The 22,340-nt window shown below is 38.0% G+C and overlaps 1 protein-coding gene across 1 annotated transcript; it reads left to right on the forward strand.

Annotated features, from left to right (window-relative positions):
• Positions 1–620: 620 nt before the first annotated feature.
• cep15 (centrosomal protein 15) lies at positions 621–6,744 on the forward strand. The gene is made up of 4 exons (XM_084725934.1): positions 621–712; positions 2,350–2,473; positions 4,470–4,538; positions 4,838–6,744. The coding sequence occupies exons 1-4, from the start codon at positions 660–662 to the stop codon at positions 5,012–5,014; spliced, it is 423 nt and encodes a 140-aa protein (XP_084582060.1). The 5' UTR covers positions 621–659; the 3' UTR covers positions 5,015–6,744.
• Positions 6,745–22,340: the final 15,596 nt, after the last annotated feature.

Genomic DNA, 22,340 nt, shown 5'->3' on the forward strand with positions numbered 1-22,340 from the left:
TATATTGTATAAAGGATACTACATAGGTTCAGGAACACTTTGGAAAACTGCATCTACAAATACAAGTTAAGACTCTACCATGCAAAGAGAAAGACATATATCAACAACATCCAGAAACACTGCAGACTTCTCTGGACCCGAGCTCATCTGAGATGAGAGAGAGAGAGAGAGAGAATTTTAAGAAAGATAGTCTATGTTGACTTCACTGTATAAAACAGACACAAAAGGCACATTAGAAAAACACAACAGAAACTTTATTTGCTTCAGAGTTGCTATCTGCAATAGAACCAACAGGGGGCAGCAGGCAGCTAAGCGTGTCTGAATTTCTATGGTAACTGAATGCCTCACAGAGAAAAACTGTGAAGTCTCCCATGGTAAACATTACAATTTCCGAATACAATTTCAAAATATTAAGACATTGTTTCTTCATATAATCACATCCGTTTTAATAAGTCATACTCTAATACATTATACATTAACATACTATCATACAAACAACATTTTTTCCGAGTGGAACACTCAGACGGTTTCAGCACAAACAAGCTGAAGTTATTTTTCTCCTGTAAACAAATCGCGCTTTTATTTTGAAGTACAAATCGCTTCGTTTCCGGTTAGGTACTCGTTCATTCCACAGGTCTGAAGCGTTTCTGCTGTCAGGCATGTCTGCTTCTCCACACGAAGAGACAGAGTTACTAGAGAAACACGAGGAGATGTGAGTGTATCCTCTTTCGTATGAACTATAGTTGGTCCGGTCTGATAGTTAATAAAGACAACGGCTGCTGTCGAACATGACTGTCTACACAGTTGGCTAGGTAGCTATGTTAGCTAGCAGACTAGCAGCAGTTGCCCCCCAATTAGACCAGAGTTTGTGCGAGTACTTTCTTATTCATTTTACTCGAAGCTGCACACTCAGTTAAAGCCATTGTTTCTTACACGTTAAATTGCTGCACTTTCCTCTTCTCTCCGCTACGTTCTCTTTGTGTACTTTTATAATTTAATTCATAACTTACCCTTTGTTTCCTCGTCTTAACACCATGTGTTTACTGTTTGACCTGAAAGAAACCTTAATTAGTATCATTGGTCACCTGTGTTGTGTAGGCAAGAATGTGGTGATACAATACAAATACACAATATAGGAGTTATGAGCCAATGTATTGCAATATTGTTAACTAGGAGATATAGCCATTTTTTTCCATCTAATTTTAGGAAAGCTGTCATATAAAACTACAACAATTAATCGGTAATCAATTATCATATTAATTGCCAGCTATTTTGATAGTTGATTAATCAGTGTGAATATTTTTTTAAGAAAAAAAGGACAAATTCTCTGATTCCTGCTTCTAAAATGTGAATGTTTTCTTTACTCCTTTATGACATTAAACTAAGTAGTTTTGGGTCATCAGCAAAACAAGACATTTTGAGGACGTCATCTTGGGTTTTGGGTAACACTGATCGACATTTTTCAACATTTTGTGACATTTTATAGACCAAACAACTAATCAATTATAGTGTTTCCCCTGTTCTGGTCCTCTGAGCCCACCGACCTGCATGTTTTAGATGTTTCCCTGCTCCAGCACACCTGATTCAAATGATCAGTTGTCATGAAGCCTCTGCCTGGCAGCCTGAAGCCTGATGACGAGCTGATCATTTGAATCTGGTGTATTTGAGCAGGGAAACATCTAAAATATGCAGGTCAGTGAGCTCTGAGGACCAGGATAGTGGAAACACTGAATTAATTGAGAAAGTAATGGACACAGTAGTTTGTAATGAAAATAATTGTTAATTGCAGCCTCTCTGTCATAATAAAGAACACCACCACATGCAACAAATCTGTGTTTAAAAAAAGTTAACTTTTCTATGCAATCAGAACAGTAAATAACAATAGTTCTATGTGTTGGGGGGGTGCTGGAGGAGGGAGACAAAGTGAGGACAGAAAATAGTTTAACAGTATGCAGTATGTTTAAGAAGCACCAGATTATTTACACAATATTATCTTATGTGTGTTATTAACATGATATCAGTTTTCTTTTTTTTAATGTTACGGTTAATGTTATCGTCAGAACTGGTAGAGTGACACACCTGGTTCAGAGGGACTGAAACGTTGGGGTGATCAATAATTTGAGATTCTAAATAAGAACAGTGTGCAGGATCTTCTTTTCTGTGTCTGTTTTATGACATAAATGTTGAATTCTTTGAAATATCAGTTGTTAATTTAAAAAATGACAGAAGAGCTTGTGTTCTAACAGCAACAGTTGGTGTGAACTGCACAGGTGTTCATATCAGGGTTATTACTGAAACATGAAGGTTAGCTGTGTCCGTTGTTTGTCTCTCCACTGTGTGTGACATCAGTTTAGGACAGAGAGCAGAGCTGCTGGAGGAGATGGAGAGTCGCAGAGAGCAGCTGAAGATCCAGAGGAGGCAGCAGGTGATGGAGTCTGAGGCTGCTCACCAAAGGAACACTGCACTGCTGCAGGTAGAAAATACAGATGCCTAAAGAGCCAGGATGGTACTGACTAAAGGCAATAGGGCTGCAACTCCTTGTTACCTTTAGTACAGCCTGACCAGTATATCAGTCAGTTGATTTTATAGGCCAATATTGGCCTATCACAGAAAAAGATGAAACTGTGGAATTTTTTTAAAGTCACCAAAATGATCAGTTATGAGTATTATCGTGATATTGTTAAAATGTACAAAAATGTTCAAAAAGTGCTAAATGCATACACTGAAATCAGTTTTATACTGAAAACCCCTCAGTGATTTAAAATGACATCATGTCCTTGTGATGTCAGTGTTTTCATTGACACAAAACAAACCTACGATGCTGTTAAGATCAAAGAGGTACACATCATGATTTTACACAATGTATTTTCAACAAATCGCAGAATAATCATGATGTCAACTCAGACTGCAGAAATATCATTACATATTTTGGACATGATGATAGAAGAGTTTAGTTTCTTCTAAATTTGTTCATCCTAAAAGGCAAATTGCACATACACACATGCAGAATGGGAAATAATAACCCCAACTTCACAAGATTCGTATTCAAATTTAAGAATTAAATTGGGACATAGAAGTCATCGATAAAGAAAAAGCACCAAAACAATCCAATTATACAACGATATTCTCAATGAAAATGACTGTACTTTCCCTGTGTTTCTCTTTCTGTCTTTTTTGTTTAATATGTATTTATTTAGATGCATATTTATTAATGTATGTATAGTTGATGCTGTATTTTGTTTAATGTTTTTCAGAAGAACATTAACAGAGCACATGTCTGACTTCTTTTTATGTATTAATATCTTATATAAAGTTTGGAGAAAAAACATGTTGCTGCTGCAGCTGCATCTGCTGCATTGCTGTTAACGGGGTTTTAATGATAACTAAAATTTGAAACTTTAGTACTTATTGTCAAGAATTTTATCATGTCTTATAATGGAACCAATAAATGTAGTTTTTTTTAACAGAACAAAATGAAGAAATGTGCTTGGGATATGGTACAAATGTTGTAATAGCATTTTCATCCAGCAGAGTGTGCTGTGACTCCATTGATTACAATCCTGTCAGCACTGTGTGCAGCACATGTAGCAGAGCACACTTCAGAGCTGTGCAGACGCTGGTGGAGACAAGCTGTGTCTATTGCATCTCCTACGATTTGAAAATTGCAGAATTTTGATAAAATTTAAATTAATTGTGCAGCCTAGCTGCAACCTCTCTGAAATGTCAGGAAACAGTGAAAAATGTCTATCCCAGTTTTTCAAGTCCAAGGTGATGTCTTCTAATGTTTTGTTAGTCCAAAAGAAAACACTTTCAGTATAATGTGATGAGAAGCAGAGAAAAGCAAGACATCTCTCTATATAACAGAGAATTAGTCAGCTAGTGCTGAAGTGATTTGTTAATTATTTATTTAATTGGTCAGACCGAAAATTAATCAATGACAATTTTGATAATCACTTGAGTGTTGAAATCATTCATCAAGTTCTGTGTCCAGGTTCAGAATATGAAATTTCATGTCTCTGATGTTTTAGTGACTAAACAGCTAATAAAAACATCATCAATGGGTTACCTTGAACTCAAATTGAACTGAAAATCGAATCATCATTTGTGGCAGCTGTTACACCTCTATCATTCTTGTTTTGGTGTTTCAGTGTGTTTCACATTTTCTGCCTTTGTGAATTGAATTTCCACTGAGTAAAAGAAGAGACATAGAGTGAAGGAGAGGAGGTTTGCAGGCCATTTGGGAGTGTTAAAATGAGTCCAGACTAGTTTTCAAAAAATATTTCCTTCAGTAGTAAACGGTGTAAAGCCATAAGGAGTAAATCTACTTTTCATAAGCTCTCCAAGTCAACTCTGTAAGACAATGAAGAGGTCATTTAAAGTGAAAGTTCAAACATTTAGATCAACATTGAGATTTATTGACTAAATTTTAAGATTGTGTGGATGACTGTGTTCACTCTCTGTTTCTGCAGAATTTACAGAAGATAGAGGATCGTCTCAGCGGAAGACAGCTGCCAAGTCCAGATCTGCTGGCTCTGGAGGTAACAAGCTGTTCATACAGGAGCTCATATTGTAGTACTGCCCTCTGAAATGCAATAAAGCTCTGTGTACAAAGATATTTGTAGAACTCCTTATAACAAATATGGTTACAGACAAGAACTGTGTTTTTAAAAGTGTAAATGTTACTGATAATGAATAATAATAATAAGTAGTGAGCATTCAGAGCTTCTACAACTTCAGAATAACTTCATTCCAGCTGATTAAAATACTTGCAATAATTTCATAATGCATTCAGATGTGGTGATTTAACAGTGAGGGTTACGCTGTTTGTCTTGGGTAGATGAGGTACTGGGCATCTGTGGAAGAGTCCATCCCAGCCTGGGAGCACTTCCTCCTGGGTAAAGGCCCACATCCTACTGATTGTCCAGGACACTCACTCAGGAGAGGCAAACAGAAACCCAGCACAGCTAAAGACCGGGGTCTGCCCCCTCGCCCCAAACCCAGGACTGCCCGATAGGTGAGTGATGGTTCCAGAAGGATCGCTTCAATGGTCACATGATGCAGGTGGTTCAGATCCCCTGCTGACCGCTCTCTGAACCAGAGCTAGATGCAGGTGCAGGGTTTTGGTAAACAGACATTTCTGTCAGGGATGGAAATTGATTCAGTGTATCAGGATACTGCTGCAGAGCATTAGCTAAATACAAACATACACTGTCACGGAGGAAGCACACAAAGCATGAAACGGAAAGGAAACAAGACAAAATTGCAAGTAAATATAAACTCAAAACCATTTTTACCTGGTAACTTGAGCCCACACAATCTTCAGTAATATTCTGTTTCATGTGTCCTGCATTAAAATCTGAAAATGGCACACTAAACTCTCTATTGATGTTTCCATTGGATGCAGCCTATTTTTTCCCTGCAACACTATATTGTGAAAAACAAGTTCATGTTGAAATCATAGAAATAAATAGAAGAAACCATACTGTGAAAAAAACTTCTTCTTACCTTATGTGTGCATATCTCTCTAGAGCCAAACAGGAAGCAGCAAAGTGGGTAGTTACTTTTGTAACAGCTGGAAAAAACTCCTCAAATGCACTCTCACACACACAATAGAGAGTTAACAGTGTTGCAAATCAGTGTTTAATTTTGGGTGTAACTGATTCACTTCAAATGCTAATAGTTGCATGGGTACTGAGACTTGTTCAGATTAATTTTGATAAATTTCTAGACTTTACTCTATCATTAAAATACAAAACTATTCATGTAATTATAATTATTCATGAGTTCACATTTTTAAAAAAATTATCAGCATTTTGCAGAAGAGTCAGACATTCAGTGTGCAGTTTTGGTAAATTCAGACTGATTCCCAAGTGTTGGTTGTACATATATCATGTTGTCTTCATGCAGTATCACTTACTGGTATTGCACCACTGATTCTGGTCATGGTTTCTCACATTTTAGCTGTGATGCCCCCAAAAATTTGTGTTTCTCAAAACTGAAAGTGGCCTAAAAATGTCTAAATTCCAGGCGTGATACTGAAAGAATCTTTGACTGACTTTGAGTAGATCATTTCAAATTAAGTGTCAGTATTTGCAGTGTTGGTTCATAACCACTAGAGGGAGCCAGCATCACAGATAATATTCTGTCTGCTGAGGACCTGAATGGATTTGGACTTTTTCTACAGCAGACTTTGTCCACAAACAACTCTGTCTGCTAACATTCTGTCCATCTTCTCAGGAATTCAGGCCTCAACTGTTGGCCTGACAATCAGAGTAAATTGCAGTTTTGTTGTCACTTGATTATTGATTGATTGTGTATTTGAACTGTGATGTGAACAGAGACTCAGAGGTCTGCAGGCAGGCTGCTCATACAGGACTGTGTATGGAACCTCATTACTTTATAATCATCCCCTGTAAGTTTCAAAACCTAAAGTGCTGTAAATGTGAATAAAGATATTTTCTGTTATTGGTCTATATCTATATGATATGGCAAAATATGTGCAGAATAACATACAAAAAAGACAGAGTGGTGTTTAAAGCAGTGTTTTTGATCAGAATTGTTTGATCACAATATGATTCCACTAACAGACTGTTTCAGTTGGACTTTGAGTCATTCTTACATTGGTTACAGAGCTGTTGTACTGTTGTTTGCGAGAAGACATGAAGCTTTGATGCTTCTAAGAAGTCCAAATATGAAGTGTATATATTTTAATTAGATTGATTATTAAAATAGTTGGCAGTTGAATTTGTTTTGATCGACTAATAGAATCTAATTTAGTTGTAGTGTTAGTACTTGAATAAAATAAGATCTTTAAATAAATATTAGTTTATCAAAGTCAGGTGCTGCAGTGGTAAATTCTTCAGGCCCTCGATCTGTATGAGCTGCACCCTGATGTGTTTTTGGAGGCCTTGGTTTTGTCAGCTGCTATTTGCAAAATGAGTATATGCAAGTGTGACTGCTTCCAGTCATGAGGTTACTGGGGTCACAACAACACACAGTCCACAGTTTATCTGGCTGATGGAGTCAAAGTTGTGTGTGGATGTATGGCTGCAGCCACAGAGGAGGAATGAGAGGAACATCCCAGTGATTTGTCACCAAATGCAAAATAAAACACAGCACCTGCTTCTCCAGTGCCAGGGTGGATGAAGACACCCCCCCTCCTCACTTCTACCTCGCAGAGCTGGCACTGCCTCCCTCTCTTTAACCTCTAATTGTGGGTGATCAGGCCTGCGCCTGGCTGACGCGGAGTGGCGGCTTGACAAACGCAATCATCCGGACAGCCGGGGTTGAAGTGGCCCGTGGTTGGCAGCTGCCCTGGCTCCTCAGCTGGGGCCCCAGCACTGTGGGCCCTCAGGGGTTAAAGTAGCCACCGGCCACCAGTGACTGGACCAGCCTGGACTGATAGGAGCTAGGTGGTGGGGCGCTGGTTTAGGATGGGGGGCAAGTGCTGTGAGGTCAAGGCCACGCTGGATTCAAGGAAAGCAGAGGGGTGGGGGAGGTATTGGGGCCGCATGTCCAATCATGTGTGACAGAATCGGTTGGAGAGGGGGGGATGATGAAAATGTGATGTAGCGAATTATCTAAAAGGGTTTTGAAGAGCACGATCTGGAGCCCTTCCAAATGACTAGCCCTGCATTATGTATTCTAATGGCCGGGGCCCCGGGGTGCTGGAGCCCAAGTCGCCGCAGTTGTCAGTGACCAGACCTCGTTCTCCCAACAACAATGACCCCAGCTCAGACAGCCGTCCGGCTCTCCTCCAGCCTTACTTCGTCTCTGGCGGCGCGGTAAGAATCTGGAGCCGCGTATGATTATGCAATGTGGTTCGGCTGTTGAGAGCCCACTGAGAGCCCTGACAGATAATTGGCCGAGCCCAAAGCCGCGCAAATGGTTAAGTGTCGACTCCAGTTGATTGGATAATGGGTAATTGCACGCTGCATTTCATTCAGTGATATGCTGTGGGTGTAGCGGGGGCAAGTGGAGGAGAGGGAAAGAATGGAGGAGGGAAAATATTTTGGCGTGCTGCGTTTCTGCAGCCTGTTATTTCACACGTCGGGTCTGTTGCATTTGTTTGGATCTCAAGCCCAGAGAGATCACAGATTTGTATCAACTGCTGATGCGATTTAAATTGCAAATGACATCATTTTATTGTTGAAGAGTTCCATTTTTTCCATGTTCTCTCTCAGTTTGCAAGTTCAGATTTCACAGATCAGGGCGGCTGCTGGGTGGCATGCCTGGTGGCGCTGTTTGAGGCTTCCCTCTGACCCTGCGCGAGCTCGTAACTCCAGAGTCTCTCCTTTGATCATGGCATGTCACCTCTACTTAAGAGCCCGGCCTGCCAGCTCTTTGTCTTTCCCTTCACAGAGGCCTTGACTGTTGTCATGTTGTCTCACATTAAATAGAAGGCTTCATGTTGTACACTAAGAGGAAGTAACACTGGCCTTAAGGTAGCCTGGCCCAGCTCCCCATCCACTGCTCAGGCACCAGTGTAACATTTCCTCTTTCACTGGAATCACAAACCTCTCGGCTCTCAGAGCTCCTTCCAGCAGAATCTTTTTCAAATTTTGTGCAGCTTTCTGGAGCTAATGTGAAAATTCTTCCCCGGCTGGACTTGAATATACTTGAGCTGCATTATTGCTCTTATAGAGAAGCCCGGCAGGGGGACTGCGCTCGCTGAATTCCACTTCAGTCACTGTATCGATTGTGCTTGCACAGATGTCTTTCTGCCGTCGCCTGATAGAGTCAGAATGTGCGGTGCTATTCATATCGACTGATGGATTAAGTGGGCAGCTGAAAGGACACGTATGAATTTTGTGTTTGTGTACTTGCGCCTTTTGTTGATATTGATTGTGCCTGGGCGTGGATCCACACATGGCACCAGCGTGTTGTGTTTGATTCTTAATGAAGTCCTTTATCACGCTCTAATCAGTTTACTATCACACACACCAGTCCAAGCAAACACTTAAATTGGTTTCAAACTTAGGAAAAAACACACAAATAATCACTCTGTCTGTTTTCTGCTTCAGTACACTGTAAAAACATCTTCAACTTTTAAGGCCGAGTGACATGTTCTCACACTTGTGCCTCGCTTCTTTCCCATGTTAAAGAGAAGAAGAAAGGGTTATGACACAAGCATATATTCAAAATTATGTTCCCATTCCAAATGGTTAAATAGAGGTATGTTTGTGTAACCAGGTGGCTCATCAGTTGTCACATTGTATTTTTGAAAACATGAACATGTAGAGGCTGTCCACACTCATTACTATTAAGAAATCTGATTTGTAAAGACACATTTTCAACAGTAACTGTGTAGAAGCATATTCAAAATGGATGTATTTTCAGTTAAATTAAAAATGTATTCTCTGTCTGAAAATAACACTCTGTAACATTAATGACTAGATTGTTGCATTAAGAATTACAGAAAAGGATTGGGGCTGTGTGAGTTTTTTGTTTTGAGTTTCGGGTCAGATTTATGACTTTATTCTTTATTATGATTTAATATCAGAATTCTGAGAATAAAGTCAGTTATGAGGATAAAGACAGAATTCTGAAGGTAAGGCCAAAATTCAGAGAATAAAGTCAGAATTGTGAAAGCAAAGTCAGAACAAAAGGATTAATTAGGAGAATAAAGTTTAAAGTCTGAATTAAAAGTCACAACTCCTATAGATTTTTCACATGTTGCCCTAATCCTCTTCTGTATCTTCTGTATCTAATACTTTGTTAAGAATTATATCAATATGAGTCCAGTATTCCTGGGAGTTCCCTGTTAGTCAAATAGATAATTCTGTTTATGTCCAGCACCAATGTTCAGGGACAATGCTGGAGTACTGAGTCTTCTTGGTATGATTACCTTTTTTTTCTCTCGTTTTTGAGCTTTCGTGTGTACACAAACCATTGTAAAAACAACCTCTTTCATGTTATTGTGAACTGGATGCCTATGGATACTGTACATCAAACAAAATAAAAAAAATCCCTGGGAATGTCATTCATTATTTCTTTTTTTATATATATATATTTAATGTTGAAAGTGATGAATCCAGCACACCTTGGTGTGATTAGACCTACAGCAGGCATTATACAGGTGTCCACAAAGTCTCTTGACAATTTAAAAAAATTATTACAAAAGCAATTGATAAGACATGTTAATCAGATTTGTTCTATGTAGTCAGTGCTTATCATATACATATATATATATAATATATTATATTATTATTAGTTAATCACATTGCATTTGTGTATTTCAGGTACCCTGTTGATGAAATAGGCTCTGTTAAAAATGGCTACTCCTCAAGAAAAGGCACAATGTGTATCGTGGTTTATTGAAACAAAATCGGATGCGCGGACTCAGCGAAACTACAGGATTAAGTATGGAAGACATCAACCGTCACGTGCGTCAATTCATGCATGGCACAAGACATTTATGGAGACAGGACAGTGTTGGATAAAGGGAGGAGTGCACGACCAAGAACATCTGAGGAAAATGTTGATCATGTAAGAGAAGCCTTTGATCGTTCTCCTACAATGTCCATCCGTGCTGCTGCCAGACAGTTGTCCATACTTAATCATGTAGTTTCGCTGTGCCTTTTCTTGAGGAGTAGCCATTTTTTAGGGGTTTATTTAACAGAACCTGTTTCATCAACAGGTTACCTGAAAATACACAAATGCAATGCGATTAAAAACTTTGATAACCACTGAGTACATAGAACAAATCTGATTAACATATCTCATCAATTGCTTTTGTAATACATTTTTTAAATTGTAAAGAGACTTTGTGGACACCCTGTATTTAAGTGAGTTCATCTCAGTCAGGCTCTTCTTTCAAAAAGATCATATCAAATCACATAAAAATGTTACTGATCCAGAATTTTGAGAATAAAATCAATTTCCAGAATGAAGTCAGAATTCTGAGTTTAATGTCAGAATTTGGAGAATGAACTCAAACTTCTAGGTTTAAAGTCCAAATCTGAGCTTGATGTCATAATAGTCTGATTATATATATAATAATTCTGAGAACAAAGTCAGAATCAATCCAGAAGTTTAACAAACGAGTTGTATGAGTCACTTTCCTCAGTCCTCCTTTAGAATTCAGCATTATTTAAGCATGCAGTTTCAAGGGAAAGCATGAAAACATGTTGTGTTGTTGTTGTTTTACAGTGAATGCTCATCCTGTTGTGGTCACAGCTTGTTGTGTAGCACCATGCAGAGTTGCATTAAATGTGAGGGGCCTTTTAATTGTGTGAACTAGCAGAGTGGTTCATCATTAAGACGGTGGCCTGAAGTGAAGGAGAAGAGGACATTTCCCAGCAGGGCCAGGTCAGGTCAAAGGGATTAGCCATAGCACCGGACATCCCCAAATCAACTGATCCTCCCTAACAATGACACACTGCTTTAATGCCACTAGAAAAGAGCTGAGTGCAGCCGGAGCGTGATGGAGAAAATGGCTCATTGGTTTGCAGCAACACAGGATCAAATTAATTTGCTTGTAATTAACTGAACAAAGAGATACATATTTGAATAGATTGTGTAATGTGTGTGTTGACTTGTGTGCGACTACGTGGCATCATTTTAGTTGTTTTTTTACGCAACTGTTTTTCCCTCGTGGTTCGTACAGGTGCTGGCAGTCCTGGAAAACACTCAAACTTCAATGTGAGTTTTCGAGGTTTGAAAAGTGCTTGGATTTTGGATAAAGTGCTTGACACTGCTTGAAATTGCGATTGCGTTCCTTTAAATAGTTGGCTTTTTCAATGAAATAAGTTGTATACTGACTCAGCCAGGCTGTATAGGATGCCCATAGGGCTGCAACTACATGCTTTCATTAGTGATTAATCTATTGATCATTTTCTAGATTAAGCATTTATTTGTTTGATCTATAAAATGTCAGAATAGTTGATTACTGCCAAGATGACGTCCTCAAATGTCTTGTTTTGTCCACAAACCAAAGATATTCAGTTTACTTTCATAGATGACAGAAGAAACCAGAAAATATTTACAATTGAGAAGCTGAAATCAGAGAATTTGATTTTTTTTCTTTAAAAAGTGACTCAACAAGGAACAATTAATCAGTAATTAAAATACCTGGCAATTAATATAGTTAAATTAATCAACTCAAAGTTGACTTACAGACAGGTGACACATTTTGAAGCAAGAAACTTTTCCTTTAACTTGTCATCCTTTTGTAGAATGCTGTCATGAAACAATTTTGGTTGTATATAGCTCAGTAACATTTTAACAGCTTTACAATCTACTACAAACTACTTTTTTGGTACAAGGGTTTCTTCATGAAATTGTTCACAAGGTCTGTGGAGTAACCGGGTCACACCGTCTGGAAAGATACTGGTTTTCGGTGCTTTGAGCACCACAGGCGGGAGTGCCATTTTGCCACATTATACTTGAGAGAAGTCAGACAGACATCTCTACAGCTGATATCTCCTAAACTCTGCAAAACTATCTAAATGGATAAACAGCAGTACACACCAGGGGGAAACGTAATTTTGATTTTGTCGCAAACTGTCCCTTTAAATGGCTAGAATCTGATACATCATGTTAGGGCCACAAAAAATCTGCTCAGGCCAACAAATGTAGGACTTGGTGGGGGCCAGTGCTTTATAATATTATCATCTATCCCTGCATATGTAATGTCGTGTTTAACCTGAAAACAAGAGTCCCTGATCACAAAGATGTGAAAAGTGATTCATCTGTCCAGTCTGATAAAGGTCACATTAGATTTCTTCAACATGAGGTGAAAATGATGAGTCACTTTGTTGATTTGAATTGGTTTGTTCAGTTTGAAGATTTGTGGTCACGACAGAAGTCTTCTTTTTACTAAAGTAAATGATCACATCACTGTTTAAGTGCACTTCACTGTGGTGCACAGATGTCAGGACATGTAAGTGAATGCACCATTGCTAATACACACATTCATTCCTGATTCTAACTGTCCTCAGTTCAGTGGTCAACTCAGTCCTAATATATCTAGTCTCAAGTCTCTCATCTCTTTGTATTTAAGTCTCAAATCAAGTTCCAAGTCCTAAACTCTGAGTTTTGAGTCCTACAAAAGTCATACTGCGTTCTTCACCAAATGTATTGCCATTACACCATGTAGTGTAATGGCAGTAGAACTACTTTATCTCTGCAGTAAAATCTACCTGAACTACTTTCTTTTCTACTAGAAAGAAAGTAGCTCCCACATGAAACTACTCACACGGTCTGTGGATTATCTTGAGTAACAAGGTCATGATTTTTGGAAGATCATGGAGAATAAAGTCAGAACTCAAAAAAACTTTTCATGTGGCCCTCATCCTCTTCTGTACTTACAAAATGTGTCTCACATGACTGGGATTTGAGTCAGACTCAAGTCACAAATTTGATGACTTTAGACTCAACTTGACAGTTCAGCCAAAACTGTTGGATTAATTATCATTAATTATCATTATTGTTTGATCTATCACTTATTTTTAGTAATTGATCAATTAATAGTTTTGTCTGTAAAATGTCAAAAAACACAAAAAAAAAACAAAGATATACAACAGAAGAGTAGTGAATGATTGGCATTTGAACTCAGTCAGTGAAAAAAACAATTGATTCTCAAAATTGTTGACAAATTATTTCACTTCAGTTTTGGTCACTTGCAGCATGCAGCGTAAAGCTTGTAGGCTTGGGCAGTATGCCACTATCCATTTTTTCATTTTGCCAAGGTATATGGTATTAGGTGGTCTTTGTGTTTAACTACACACGTCTCAACTACACTTTACTCCAGACAGTTGTGGTCAAAAGTTTACATATGCTTGTAGAGAACCAAATGCACGATTGTTTTCTGTGACATAGACACATATTTCAATCATTAGAAAATTCTTTCAAAATTTTATTACAGCTCCTCTGGAAATATTAACCTGTTTCAGGAGCAAGCAAGTTCCCAAAAGTTTCAAGTATTAACTGCTTTGTTCCCACCAGGGTGTTCTTGTTCATGCTTTGTAACACTTTACATTAAGGTGAAGCATTGGTTAATAGGTAATATGCCCCTCATAAGATGCTTTTTATCATTAATATGTGTTAAGAGTATATGAGTGTTAACAGTCACATAATAAACATGTTAATGTTGAGATTATAAGATATTTAAAAGCACTCAAAAACTTAACAGTTCATAGACTGCTTAAGGCTGATGAGATCTGGTACCCCTAAATGGTACAGCATACTATTAGTAAGTGCATAATATAAGGATGAATCAACTTTAGTAAGCATTGTTCACACTTAAGATCAGGTACCCCCAAAATGTGTAGTTCACTGTTAATAAGTACATAGTTAACAGCTAATAAATGTTTTATTAAGTATGGAAATTAATAAAGTAACAACAAAAGGTTATAGGTAGGTTAGTTGAGCTCAATAAATGCATTTGTAATGCTGTTATAAACAATTACAAGAAACTCATAAGGCTTTTACACTGTTAACAATACTTATCAGTGTCCATTATTGTCTATTAATAACACTTATATGATCTTATTAACATATATTAATGTCAATAAGCATCTTATAAGGACCTTATTACCTATTACCTAATACTAATTACAGTCACCTTAATACAAAGTGTTACCAGTCTAGTTAACACTGCATGGTAAAAGTCAAGACATGTGGAGGTACAGCAGTGAATACTTGCAAGTGTTGGCAAATAGTTTGCTTGTCAAGTGGGTAGTTCAAAAATAATGTTATGAGCCTTCATTGTCAGTCCTGTTGAGTTTGTGTAGAAACAGCTAAACCTGGTGAGGTCAGGCCTGCATCACCCTCCTCCTCCTCCTCCTCCACCTAACAGAGATGGACCCTGGAGCTACAGAGTGGATGAACGGATGGATGGGTGGGTGGATGGAGGTCAGAGAGTGGAATCTGACAACAGATCAGTGATGAGAGCTCCCTCGCTGCCCAGTTCCCAGCAGCCCACCACTTCCCCTCCCAGCCACAAAGCACCTTCGCCCGGCCTGCCGTGCCCTTGACATGCCAAGGCGGGCGGGCAGACACATCCCAGGGACAAGCTGCTCTCTGCTGTCTTTAAGACATTCTGATTAGGTTTTGGTGGAGAAAGGCTCGGGGTTGACTTTGTAAAAGAATCTAAATGAGGTGCAAGTGAATGCCGCGGCTGTTCCATTTTAATCTGTGTGTTCGGCTGCTCCTTGAGTGGCTCATTTCCATGCATTACACCCTGGATTCCTCAGTGCTGAGCCCTGACACATTCAGGGCTTTCTGCTCTTGTTTTGAAGCCAAATCAGGGTCAATGGCAGCATTTTCTTCAGTAAATATTATGTTCAGCTTGCTCTTTATGAGAAATGTAGCTTACATGTGTTTTTAAACATAACATCTCAGCATTTCTGGATTTAATTGTGGCCTGTTCCATCCTCCATCCTTTCAGCAGCTTCTCATTTAAAGCAGGAATAGAGCCAAAGAGTGACGAGAAGCCACTGCTCATTAACCCCTCAGTACTTTACAATGAATCCTGGAGGCTCATTGTGCCAAAGGGCCAGTGCTTCCCTAACGAGAGCCGAGTGGGGGGGTGAGGGGGCTTTTCTGACATCAGGGCCCGTCCAAGCCTTTTAGGTTCCTGAGCAGAGTTTGATCTCAGTGTTAAGTGTGCAGTCTGCTGCTTGGCAGAACAACAAGCAAATACAATGAAACTGCTGGAAAATAGAGTTCAACTAAATGTCTTCTTCCTTTTTATAAAAATGGGTGAAGACAATCATTGAACATTCTTGAGGCATGCACAAAATTCAAAAGCAATTAGACAAAATTCCAACACACCATTCAAGTTTTGCACAGAGATTCTGTCAGTCTGTGCCTTGGACGTGTCCTCAAAATGTTCCATTATGGGGGATGTTCTTTTTTTTTCTGATTTCTCTTGACATATTTTCAATCCGAATGTTCAGAAGTTATTTATATAACAGGTTGGCAGTTGATATAAGAATGTTCAGAGAAAATGTCCTCAAAACATTTATGAAATGTTAAAGGTAGATCATTACAGATCTGTAAAATGTACAAATACAAGAGTAATTATAAACAACAAAACTCAGACCTTTACCTTCTCACACTGTCACCAGTACCTAAACATTAATGGGGTGATAGTGGTGGTAATTACATTTTTAAGATTTTCTTGCATTACTTGCATGTCTGTTTTCAATAATTCTGAGAATAAAGTCATGATTCTGAGTTAAAAGTCAGAATTCAAAGAATAGGATTGGAATTAACAGAATGAAGTCAGAATTAAGAGAATCAAGTCAGAGTTCTGAGATTTAAGGCGGAATAAGAAAATAGTTAAAATTCTGAGATTAAAGTCAGTATTAAGGAAATAAAGTCTAACTCCAGTCAAAACCAGAATTCTGAAAATAAAGTTGGAATTCAGAGTTAGTTAGGAAGAATAGAAGAAAAGAATTGAGATTAAAGTCACATTTCTGAGAATGTAAGAATTTTAAGATTAAAGCTGAAATGAAATGCTGAGTTTAAAGTTTTAATTGACAGAATACAATCTGAATTCTGAGTTTAAAATCAGAAATATGAGCATAAAGTAGTGACATATTTCGCAGTATATATTTAATTTTGCATGTATTGTTTTGTGGAGCTGTAAGGTGCACAGACACCTTTTGTTTGCACTTCTGCAGCTTGATGTTTGTGTACTGACTCCAGATGCAGAAGCTGGATGGACACACTTCATCTCTCATTTTGTTGGTGTTTACATTTCATTTATTAGTTATGATGTTGATTGTTGCTTGTGCCATGCGATCTTGTTTGTTTGTTTGTTTGTTTGTTTTAGATTCAGGCTGATCTGGGATGTCAGTTCAATATTCTCACACTGTGTCATTATTATCTATAGTGTGTTGGTATTATTGTTCCGTTGCATCGCAGTTCAAATGGCTCATTGTGTCAGAGGCAGTAGGTAATGTTATCAGATGTTGTGGGAACGTGCTCTGCTGGCTGTAGAGACAGTCTGTCCCCCCTCCAGCCTCTTGTAGCGGGGACGCTTTAATTGGAATTTCATGTGGGCTAAACTGAGGGGAAACTGATGGAAGTTAACATTTGGTAGACTTAATTGGTCCCTTTCTCTCCCTCCTCCTCGATCGGCCACTTACGGGCCGCTGCTGAAGCTTCCCGCTAATCTCCCATTTACAATCAATTCAGGCCGCAGACAAAAAGTCCGCCTCTCCTTTTCTTCTCTTCCTGTCTCAAACGAGCTCCTTTGTGGCCCGTAAATTGCCTGAATCCCCGGTGATCCCCCCGGTGGCGGAGGGGAGCAGAGAGAAAGAAAGAAAGATGTCCTCATGTTGTTGACAGCCGATTAGTGCGCGCTCCCGACGCGCTCTTCTCTCGCGCTCCCTCTAATCTCCTCCGCCGTGCGCGCGCCTTAATTAAAGCTCGGCTTGTCCGTGTGTGTGTGTGTGCGTGTGTGTGTGTGTGTGTGTGTGTGTGATGTGCAGGCGGCTGCTCACATGTTGGAGAGGTGCAGAGAAAAGGCCAACCTGCCTGCCTCCAGGTTGTTTACTGCTCCCTCCGACATTGTTGTTCATGTCCCGCAGACACAAGACTCAAGACTCTCTCTCTCTCACACACACACACAGCAGCCGTGTGTGTGTGTGTGTGTTGTCTGTTTCTCACCACACACATTGCTTTGGATAGAAATGAACTGTTTACTGGCCTCATCATATCGCTCCTTCTCTAGAAATTCAAACATTTTTTCAACGGAAAATATGCACACAGGCATAAATCCAGACTGATATCAGTCAGTCTATACTGCTATCAGCATATATGTTGTCTGATAGCCTATTTATTTTTTACAGAGCATGACGCAAATAGTTTTTTTTAGGAAGAATTTAATGTATATTTTATAATTCTTCATAAATCAAGTAATTATATGTGTGTTTTTAATCTCTGGTTATTTAGGAGTATTTGTTTTTTAAAAAGTGTTTCTGTGTGCAACATCAATTTGAATTTATACTTACAAATATATGTATATGTATATATATTATCCTAATATAATATCTGAATAAATCTGGCTATGCAATGAAACAAATATATATAAATATAATAATAATATATATAAATATAATAATATCAATATCAGTATTAGCCCCAAAAGTCCAGTTCTGGTCTATATCTGTATCAGCGTATGTGTTGTCCAGTAGCTTTTCTTTTACAGAATAATAAAAATAATAATAATACAAATTTTGTTGTTGTTGTTTGTAGTTTGTTCTTACAGGAAGCATTTTACGTAGCTCTGTATTTGATCGGTTTTATTAATTCAAGTTATCATATTAGTGTTTTTTGTCTATACTTATTTAGGATTATTAAAATCTGTCTTACTGCTCTAATGTCTTTTTGGATTAATATATATGAATAAAGAATATTGGAAAATATGTCTATAGCAGAATTTTTCTATATCTAAATAAATATATCTAAATAATTAGAAAAATATTATCACCATCAGCCCAAAGTCCAGTGTCGGTCAGGCTCTCGTCCATATTAGTATAAAGTGTATACGTTGTCCAATATGCGCCAATATGAAAACTTTCTTTCTTTCTTTTTTTTTTTTTTTTTTTTTGAAAGGTTTTGAGTATCAGTGACCAGATGATTTTGGACACTAAAGTATATTTTTAAACTGTAAAGTATCCTCCCTCCATTACATAACTTTGTCACAAGTGTTTGCACATTTGAGGGATCTTTGAAATATTGACCGATGTATCAATATGAGAGGTTTTGTTCCTTAATAGCATAATCTGAACAAAAAGTCCAGTATCAGTCGCTACACAGACACAAAAATTCCAAAGTGATGTATTATCTGCTGCAGAGGAATGTGTGAGGATGAACTGGGTGTACATCAAGGTCATGTCTTTGGTAGCCTGTTGTTTCTGTGGATTTGGAGGTTTTATTAACCTGAGGGGGAGTGTAGGCCTACACTCTACACACTGAAAAATCACAGTCATTGAATCAACTCATTAATTTAACTTAAACATACAAGTTTTACATATTTAAGTTAATCCAACCTAAAATTTTTATCTATTTTCACATCTTTCAGAACATGAATTCTTCTAACTTGAAGTCTCTTGACTTGAAATGAGTTGAATGAATGTACTGTACAGAATTCAACTAATTCAGGAAATGAAGTTTATGAAAAAACTTTATCCATATATTCACAGGCTTCAGGGTTTTCTTAGCGTGAAATGAAAACCTGAACCTTCAAAATAAGAAAATATAAACGGAAATCAAATTTGTTTGTAATGTTTGGCAGTGTGACTGAAGAATTGTTGGTTCAACTTAATATCTTAAGCTCACTGAACATGTTTTATCAACTACAAGTTGAATTAGTATTCAGTTAATTTGACTAGAATTTTTATTTGAATTGAATCATTACAAATTTACTTCAACTTGTCTTTCCAGATTTAGTCAACTTAAAAATTTGAAGGCAGCTTGGACACAAACCTTTTTTTTTTTTTTTAAGTGAAAGGAATATTTTTTTTTTTTTTACAGTGCGTGTAGTTCAGTATTTTTAGGCTTCTCCATTTGCTTTAAAACAACAAACTAGTTTGTCAGGAGATGACAAATATATTCTTAAATTGTGTTCAGGGATTTTGTATGATAGCGGAGATGCAGACAGGACGCCTGAGGACAGAGACAGGGGTATGACATGCAACAAAGACCATCAGCTGAAATGGAACCGGGGATTACAACTCTTGACCCCAGTGTGTCTTAAATCCTGACTACGGCCAACAAAAGCATCTCATCTAATCATCCATTCAGATCTCTATAAGTGACAACCTTGTATCTCCAAACAGTTGAATTGAACAGCCTTGTTACAGCCTCATCTGTTCAGCCTAAAGGTTTTTATTAGACTACAGCTACAACCATTCATTGATTAGTTGTCAACTGCATGGAAGAAAAAGGAATATTGGACCAACCAAAAAAAAGAGAAACCTTCAATTAGTGACACACAAATGAATTAAGTCTTTCAGATCAAGTTAACACGTTAGATGAACACAACTGCTTTAAGTGAGATGTACGTAATAATCGAATTGCTCTCAAATAAAAAGTTTGCATTAGTGCAACTTAATGCAAGCCAAATTAAAAGTAAAAGTAAATTAAAACTCCTTACCAACCAAACAATGTGGTTTCAGGAAAAATATTTTTTATAGTAACGTTAGCATGTTACTTTAGTTTGTTAAATATAATAATTGCTAATGTGAATCGCTAACCTGACTTAATAATAGCTTGGTTCAGTAAGTTTACTTAAACAATACAATTTAAGCAATTCAGGTATCTCACATAATACATTATTTGATCACAAAATATAATTTTGTCTTGCATTTAGACTCTTTTCCACAAGAGTCCACAAGAGAAAATGGCGACTCAACTGCAGGAGGAAAAATCTGGAGAAGATGCACAGTATAAGAGAAACCTGACTGACACGATTTTACTGAAATAGAAATTGCAAGCTAAGGAATCCGGTTGTAATTTTAAGTTGATATAATCCACAAAAGTTGAAAAAGCAGAAAGCTGAAGAGACTCACTTCAGGTGCTAATGAAATACACTGTTTTTACAGTGTATTAAATTAATTGCCAGCTATATAAACGATTGATAGTTTTTAGTATTTTTTAAAGAAATGTCAGCTTCTCAAATGTGAATATTTTCTGGTTTCTTGATAGTAAACATCTCTGGACAAAACAAGGCAACAAGTCATCATTTTCTGACATTTTATGGACCAAAGAGCTACTTGATTAATCAAGAAAATGACTGACAGATTAATCAATAATGAAAATAATTGTTAGTTGCAGCCCCACATTGAACCAAGAGGCTTTAAGGTTTTGGTAACTCAGAAAATGTCATGTTAATGTGAATGTTATGTGCTGATGCCACCAGGAATGTGTGGTTTCCACCTGTATCCAACATATTTTCTGTATTTTAACCGACCGTCCACGAGCCTGTCAGTCCGTAGAATCAAAGTTAACAGTTTGGTGGATTTTCCTGCTTGTGTCTGTGTCTGTGTCTGTGGTGCAGGACTGATGAAATAGGTGAGCAGGGCATTCATCTGGCAATATTAGCTCTGCCAGGCTTCTGCAGGCCTGGCCGGCCCGGCTGAGCGCTAATTGGCTGTTAATAGAAAGAGCGCCATTTGGGAGCACGGATCTGCCTCTCGACAGAATGTGTGCAGGGATAATATTGTTCCAGGAGCCGTGAGGAGAATAACTTGTGGTCTATTAACGCGGAGGCCCAGATGAGGAGCTGCGGCCTGAGTGCTCCATTATCTCCTGTTCTGATGAGAGGCTCCGGATGCGACAGTACCCGCCTACCCCCCTCCTTTCCCCAATCAAGCCTCCCCAAGCCCGTTTAGCTGCTTAATGTAATTCGTTTTCAAGGGCCCATGTTATCTCCGATCATTTGCGCCATTACGCCGGAGTCAAGTGTAAATGCTGCATTATTAAGATCGTGTCTGTCAATAAATGGTGAAGCAAAGTGGCTGCAGAGCATACAGTAGAGCCAGGCTGAGTCTATATGTGGGTTTCTGACAGCACTTCAAAATAAAACACCTGCAAAGTTCAGCAGACACATGCCTCCACTGGAATATATGATGCTTTAATGTTGCCATGGGAGCGTGCTGAGAAAATTTAAAAAGGATCCTGTCACTGATACTGTAATTTTCCGAAAAAAAAAAAAAGATTTTAAAATACCTATGTTTTACAAAATTGTCCTCTTGAAGCTGCACACTCATCTTTCTGGTCCTGAGGCTCAAAAGAGTCCCTCACACTGTCTTCATCTCTTGTTATCACACACTGAATGACAGCGTTTCAGTACACAGACCTTAATCAGGTTATTTATTTATTTTCCAAAGAGATGTTATTAAACATCTCTGATGAGGGTCTGTGTGCTGTGAAGTTATTATTAAATATCTCTGAAAGTGAAAAAGACAAGTGCGCTGCAGTCTTTTGATCAGTATTACTGACATTTGATCTTCTCCTATGCACCTCTCCAGCTACAGGTGTGCAAATGTTTTCCTCTTAAAAACACAGCAACAACTCTAAAAAAAACAATAAAACTCAACATGTAAAATAAATCAAGGAAAAAGAAAACAAAATGACTTCAAAAGGATCAATAGAACAGATGAGAAAATAATTCACAAATCAGAACAGCTCATAAATGAAGACAGATTCACCACTGTTTGAAGCAAGTGTTTGTTTTTGAAATACTGTGGTTTTTGTTTTTGCTTTTTTGATCAGTTTTGAATGTATTTTTTATTTTATCCATTTCAGTTTGACATCTTTATGCTCTTACTTTTTTCTAAAATGTAGCAGCATATCTTGCACGTAAGTCAATACAACTGTCA

Source organism: Lutjanus erythropterus, chromosome 2 (genome assembly GCF_056507025.1).
Source record: "Lutjanus erythropterus isolate fLutEry1 chromosome 2, fLutEry1.hap2, whole genome shotgun sequence".
NCBI classification, from domain to species: Eukaryota; Metazoa; Chordata; class Actinopteri; order Lutjaniformes; family Lutjanidae; genus Lutjanus; species Lutjanus erythropterus.

Excerpts from the sequence above, each read along its gene's own strand:
- cep15 (XM_084725934.1), top strand. The coding sequence starts at position 660 with ATGTCTGCTTCTCCACACGAAGAGACAGAGTTACTAGAGAAACACGAG. Across the intron at positions 2,474-4,469 it reads GGAACACTGCACTGCTGCAG|AATTTACAGAAGATAGAGGA; the intron begins GTAGAAAATACA and ends CTGTTTCTGCAG. Across the intron at positions 4,539-4,837 it reads CAGATCTGCTGGCTCTGGAG|ATGAGGTACTGGGCATCTGT; the intron begins GTAACAAGCTGT and ends TGTCTTGGGTAG.